Source organism: Xenopus tropicalis, chromosome 6, assembly GCF_000004195.4.
Source record: "Xenopus tropicalis strain Nigerian chromosome 6, UCB_Xtro_10.0, whole genome shotgun sequence".
Taxonomy (NCBI): Eukaryota; Metazoa; Chordata; class Amphibia; order Anura; family Pipidae; genus Xenopus; species Xenopus tropicalis.
In genome coordinates, this window is record NC_030682.2 from 8,209,708 (window position 1) to 8,216,921 (window position 7,214).

General features: G+C 50.5%; 1 protein-coding gene across 1 annotated transcript; it reads left to right on the forward strand.

Annotated features, from left to right (window-relative positions):
- The first annotated feature begins 1,731 nt into the window (after positions 1-1,731).
- On the forward strand, positions 1,732-6,535 carry pomp (proteasome maturation protein). The gene is given in 6 exon segments (NM_001005093.2): positions 1,732-1,826; positions 2,269-2,369; positions 3,311-3,371; positions 3,724-3,825; positions 6,015-6,108; positions 6,248-6,535. Coding segments are annotated over 6 exon segments (429 nt in total). The 5' UTR covers positions 1,732-1,823; the 3' UTR covers positions 6,316-6,535.
- Positions 6,536-7,214: the final 679 nt, after the last annotated feature.

Here is a 7,214-nt window from a genome sequence, read left to right on the forward strand (position 1 = left end):
GGCCATTCTATAACATTTAAAAAGTGAACCTCCACCTCTTTAAGTTATTAGCTGTTTTTACACTAATATTATGAATCTGATAGATCAGCGCCACCTGCTGTTCAATGGCTGCCGGGACGCAGTTGACAGAAAATGACGACTCTAGAAATCGAATTTTGGGCTGATACTGCCCTCTAGTGTACAGCACAGCAATACTGCGATATTCTAATCCTTACTCTCCTGTACAGAGAGATACCATCAAACTATGGCACATAGGGATTCCCCTGTACTAAGCACAATTCAGCAGGAACAGCCCCCTAAGTTTGCTCATAGCCTGTACAGAGAGATACCATAAAACTATGGCACATAGGGATTCCCCTGTACTAAGCACAATTCAGCAGGAACAGCCCCCTAAGTTTGCTCATAGCCTGTACAGAGAGATACCATAAAACTATGGCACATAGGGATTCCCCTGTACTAAGCACAATTCAGCAGGAACAGCCCCCTAAGTTTGCCCATAGCCTGTACAGAGAGATACCATAAAACTATGGCACATAGGGATTCCCCTGTACTAAGCACAATTCAGCAGGAACAGCCCCCCAAGTTTGCCCATAGCCTGTACAGAGAGATACCATAAAACTATGGCACATAGGGATTCCCCTGTACTAAGCACAATTCAGCAGGAACAGCCCCCTAAGTTTGCCCATAGCCTGTACAGAGAGATACCATAAAACTATGGCACATAGGGATTCCCCTGTACTAAGCACAGTTCAGCAGGAACAGTCCCCTAAGTTTGCCCATAGCCTGTACAGAGAGATACCATAAAACTATGGCACATAGGGATTCCCCTGTACTAAGCACAATTCAGCAGGAACAGCCCCCTAAGTTTGCCCATAGCCTGTACAGAGAGATACCATAAAACTATGGCACATAGGGATTCCCCTGTACTAAGCACAATTCAGCAGGAACAGCCCCCTAAGTTTGCTCATAGCCTGTACAGAGAGATACCATAAAACTATGGCAGCATAGGGATTCCCCTGTACTAAGCACAATTCAGCAGGAACAGCCCCCAAAGTTTGCTCATAGCCTGTACAGAGAGATACCATAAAACTATGGCACATAGGGATTCCCCTGTACTAAGCACAATTCAGCAGGAACAGCCCCCTAAGTTTTCCCATAGCCTGTACAGAGAGATACCATAAAACTATGGCACATAGGGATTCCCCTGTACTAAGCACAATTCAGCAGGAACAGCCCCCTAAGTTTGCTCATAGCCTGTACAGAGAGATACCATAAAACTATGGTACATAGGGATTCCCCTGTACTAAGCACAATTCAGCAGGAACAGCCCCCTAAGTTTGCTCATAGCCTGTACAGAGAGATACCATAAAACTATGGCACATAGGGATCCCCCTGTACTAAGCACAATTCAGCAGGAACAGCCCCCTAAGTTTGCTCATAGCCTGTACAGAGAGATACCATAAAACTATGGCACATAGGGATTCCCCTGTACTAATTCAGCAGGAACAGCCCACGAAACAACTAATAAATAGCAACCAGAAGCCAGCCTATCACTCAGTACCCCAATGTGCTAGTTTCTCACACACCTGTAGTTGCACACAGCGCCCCTAGCCTACATATATCTGCCATTACAAAACTCACAATGCAGTCAGACTTCCGCCCGCTTCATGGAAGCTTAGACACGCCCCTACGTAGCTTTACGTTCTCCCGCCCACATTTCGGTCACATGGCAGTGACGTATCGACTCTCTCTCGTCCTGCCGTGTGTAGCTGTGCGGCTGCTGTGAGAAGAAAAGGTTCCGTTCGCTACGAGCAGGTGTAACAATGGTGAGTGGCTGAGGTGCTGGTCGGTACCGGCCCGGCCCGCTTTCCCATGATTCCCTATTAGCCACAGCAGCCAGCCTGCTCATTGGAGCCATTAGTTGTTCTTTCAGTTTCGCTTTACGGTAATTGCTGTGTCACTGGCCTTTCCTGCCGGTTCCTGCTCCCATCTTTATCATTATGTGTGCTGGGTACATTGTTATCAATAGCCTATACTCTCCTACTGGGGGCCCCATGATACAAATGAATTATCTGTGGGTCCCTACTATTCCCAGCCTGAAACAATGTAGCACAAATCATTCCTCTTGGTCTGTTGATCAGCTGACTTGCTACATAGTTTCAGGAGTCGGAACTGGCAGTACAGATACCGGGGAATCAATGTTTTGATCTGCGTGAAATACAAATGGGAGACTTTGCCTAATAATTATCATTGCGCTGTGTGTTTCAGAATACCAAGGCCCTCGGATCGCAGCTGAAGGACAGCATTCCCATTGGTGAACTTTCCACTCAGTATGGAGGATACGGGGTCCATGATAACCTTCGCACAGGGTAGGTTTGTATACATGGGGGGGGCGTCTGACTTCCCCCAGTAGTGTTTGCTATTCCTTATTCCTCTTGTGGTGAGAATAAAGCCAGCGTATTACCCATAAGGCTCTGTGTGGCTACGTAGGTTCTAGAGCAGCTGAGTGCTACATCTGTCCATCCCAAGCAGGGGACCCCCGTCCTATGACTAAAGGTGGCCATATATTGTCCCGATATCCCTACCTACGGGTGGGTGATATTGGGCTAACTTGGGTATAGTTGTTGGTCAGTCCGGGGACCGCATTAACAAGCCAATGCGGTCCCCGATCCAACTGATTTTTAAACCTGCCCGATCGATATCTGCCCAGTTTCAGGCAGATGTTGGTCGGGCAGGCCCGTCATTAGTGACCCTACACGGGCTGATAAGCTGCCGAATCTGTCTAAGGGACCCATATCAGCAGCTACAATCGGCCCGTGTATGGCAGCCTTAGTAGGAACACAGTAAACGGATTAGAAAACTATAATGGGTAAAGGGGAACTGCAGCTTCCAAACCAAAATATGGTAAAGAGCCCCACACAACCCAGAAACCCCTAATATCCCTATCCCTGTAATCTGTTCCGTCAAACAGTAGGAATAAATCCCATGTTTATAGGCTGAAATCCAGCTGCAAAACTGTTCTACTCTTTCTGCATCATTGGAAATCCTGGCAGGGGAGGAGGGACTAAAACACTGATGTTACAGATTGTAACAACTTCCCCACAGCTTACAGACAGCATGTAGGAACTACATAACCCACAATGCATTGCACTGGGATGTTCCTTTCCTTATTGGCATCACGTGTGCAGCAGGGGATTGTGGGATTGGGAGGAGGCAGGCTGAAGGCAGGGTTTGTGCCTCTGAAAACCTGTATATATTCAGCTTTACATGGATTCACTTTTATAACCTGTGGGTACAATTTCTGTTCCAGGTTTACAAGCGTGCAGAGTGAACTCATGCCCAGCCATCCTTTGGAGCTCTCGGAGAAAAACGTAAGTGTTTGGATTTCTCGTCATTATTAAAGTAGTAATATGGTTTGGAACAGTTCCCTAAGCCCCGCCCCCTGTTCCATAAGCCCCACCCCCTGATCCCCTGTTGATCTGGCTGGCTACTTTGTGACTTGTAACAGTAGTCGCCTGTCCACAGCCTGCCTCCTCCCAATCCCACAATCCCCTGCTGCAGACGTGATGTCAATAAGGAAAGGAACATCCCAGTGCAATGCATTGTGGGTTATGTAGTTCCTACATGCTGTCTGTAAGCTGTGGGGAAGTTAAATTTGCTGTTTTGTGTAAAAGAAAAACAAAATAAATATTTCAATGTTGTAAAAATGAGTGAATGTTGCAGTTCCAGATAAACCAAGAGAAAGTGAATCTCTCCACTGTCAGGAATATCCAAGGGCTGCACGCACCACTCAAACTGCAGATGGAGTTTAAAGCAGTCAGGCAGGTAAGTCTGAAATATCAACTGCCATGCGTAGAATAAAACTGACACTTTGTCTGTGATTCAGGCAAATCGGTTATCAGTAATAGTGATGTGCGGGTCGACAAAAAGTCCTGCCCCTGACCTTAACCTGCTGCTCCTCCACCCGCACCCCACCCTAACCGGCTGCTCCGCCATGCGCACCCCACCCTAACCGGCTGCTCCTCCATGCGCACCCCACCCTAACCGGCTGCTCCCGCACCCCACCCTACCCTAACCGGCTGCTCCTCCACCCGCACCCTACCCTAACCGGCTGCTCCGCCATGCGCACCCCACCCTAACCGGCTGCTCCGCCATGCGCACCCCACCCTAACCGGCTGCTCCCGCACCCCACCCTACCCTAACCGGCTGCTCCTCCACCCGCACCCTACCCTAACCGGCTGCTCCTCCATGCGCACCCCACCCTAACCGGCTGCTCCCGCACCCCAGCCTACCCTAACCGGCTGCTCCTCCACCCGCACCCTACCCTAACCGGCTGCTCCGCCATGCGCACCCCACCCTAACCGGCTGCTCCTCCACCCGCACCCCACCCTAACCGGCTGCTCCTCCATGCGCACCCCACCCTAACCGGCTGCTCCTCCATGCGCACCCCACCCTAACCGGCTGCTCCCGCACCCCACCCTACCCTAACCGGCTGCTCCTCCACCCGCACCCTACCCTAACCGGCTGCTCCTCCACCCGCACCCTACCCTAACCGGCTGCTCCTCCACCCGCACCCTACCCTAACCGGCTGCTCCTCCACCCGCTCCCCGCCCTATCCGGCTGCTCCCGCACCCCGCCCTAACCGGCTGCTTCACCACCCGCGCCCCGCCCTAACCGGCTGCTTCTCCACCCGCACCCCACCCTAACCGGCTGCTCCTCCACCCGCGCCCCACCCTAACCGGCTGCTCCTCCACCCGCGCCCCACCCTAACCGGCTGCTCCTCCACCCGCGCCCTGCCCTAACCGGCTGCTCCTCCACCCGCACCCCACCCTAACCAGCTGCTCCACCACCCACCCTAACCCAGCATGCCTTCAAAGACCCGTGCCTACCCTGTTATGATGTTGTGAAAGGGGTGGGGCCAAGCAGGCACAAGTCTAAAGGCATGCATGGAGGCGGACCCGACAATGGTGTAAACCCACAGGTGTCAGGCTGGCCCACACATCACCAATATCATTTTTCATTCACAAACTGGTCAAAGAAAGCTTGTCCAAGCTCCAGTAACTCACACAGGCCAATCAGCAGGCAGGATTTGTTGAGAACTAAACACCCCAGTTGGTTGCATAGGGCTGAGATTATGTCCTACCAATATCCCCTCAGGTGAGGATTGATAACTGGGCTGATGCTGTCCTGTCTAATGGGGGTTTCATAGGCCCCTTTTATGTTGTGATTGTTGTCTGGGGGAACAAACAGATCAGAGTGACTTTGTAGACAAACCGGATAAAGACCCCCCTTTTGTTTGGCAGCTTCATCAAACAAGTAGCCTTCAGGGGGCCGCACACGGGCAGATCTCAGCTGCTGATTGAGGTCCTTCAGCGATTAAAGGTGCCGATTCTGGCTGTCGCTATGGGTCCCTTAGACTGATTCGGCAGCTAATCACCCAGTGTATGGGCACTACCGACGGGCCTGCCCGACCAATATCTGGCCTGAAATCGGCCAGATCTCGATCGGGCAGGTTAAAAAATCTAGTCAGATCGACTTTTCCTATACTCGTCATTATAATTCGATCGTTGTCCCCTGGATTCTCCCGATATCTCCCACCCGTAGGTGGGGGATATCTGGAGTGGATCAGCCCGTGTATGGGAACCTTAATTCGGCAGCTTATCTGTCCATGTATGGACACCCCCAACCAAAATTTGGCCTAAAATTGGGTAGATCTCAATTGGGCAGATCTCAATTGGGCAGGTATGATTTTCCTGTCGAATTGTGGACTTATTGGCGCCTATGCCCGCCGTTGGCCCTAGAACCAAACAATCTAATTAGCGTGATGTCAGCCACCTTTAGTTGGGCATATTGGAAGAACATCCGCTCATTTGATGACCACGCCAAACGTTTTTGGCCACCCTTACACTCAGATCGTAACTGTCGTCTCTTTATGGGAAAGACTTCTGTCTTTTTAAAGCACTGCTGCTTGGAGAGTCCTGTGATTGTTTCTCTCTTCTTATCCACCCTGGCAGGTCCAGCGTCTCCCATTCCTTCCCAGTTCTAACATTGCCTTGGATACACTGAGGGGAACCGATGAGAGCATCGGCTTTGAGGATATACTCAACGGTAAGTCGGCGGCGAGCTCCGCCTTCTTTAGCCTCATTGTGAATCTATAGTAAGTAGGGATGCTGGGAAATCCTGTGCCAGATATTCAACTAATACTGATTTGCATAGTCTAATAAAAATGTTTTCTTTGTTTCTGCAGATCCCTCACAAAGCGAGGGGATGGGAGAGCCGCACTTGATGATGGAATATAAACTGGGGTTATTGTAACTGGTTTGTGGGGGGAGGGAAATAACTTTTGTAAATAATTGCAAATTCCCCACTTTGGTTTCCTGCAGTGGTCTCTGTCACACTGTGGGGCTGTAGGCCGCTCGGGGGGCAGCGTGGGAAGCATCATTATTTCTGTTTCCATGAACAATAAACACTTGTTTACTAACAGATGCCTTGTTTGGGGCTGATGAATACATAAATAAAGTTGGGGTTCTGCAAAGAGTCTGTATGTTCCGCCCATTCCTTTCCCAAACACACACAGGCCGGTTAAAGAACAAGTAAACTATTTTTATTTTTTAATCCCCGAATCTGACTGTACGGCCCCCCAGAATAACATAACTTTTCTCCCTGCATCTAGATTTAGTTTCTTTACGACCAGTTCAACTACCGTATATACTCGAGTATAAGCCGAGTTTTTGAGCACAAAAAATGTGCTCAAAAAGTAACCCTCGGCTTATACTCGAGTATACCTCTCCCAACCTCCCTCCCTCCACTTGTGTCTGACTCTCGATCTGCCGATGGGGGGTTACGAGCGGACGGGGGTGGGTTACGAGCGTGTTACAGATCCAGCGCAACTAAAAGCAATTGGGGCTGTGTGCGCACTCGCTCACCTGTGTCCACGGGGTGAGCGCGCGTTATATCTCTAGCGCTACTTCAACTGGGCCCCCAGTTTCTGCTGTCTCTATTGGTGCTGTGCACGCACACGCTCATCTGCGTCCAAGGGGTGAGTGCGCGTTACATCTCCAGCGCTACTTAAACCAATTGGTGCTGTGCGCTCACTCGCTGTGTTCTGACTGACTCACACTGAAGGCGGAAGTGGCGCTGCCTCCCCGCTGTACTTTGCCTTCTAGTCGCGGAGTTAGACTGTGCTTCCTAAAAGTTTCTTCTATTGCTGTGAT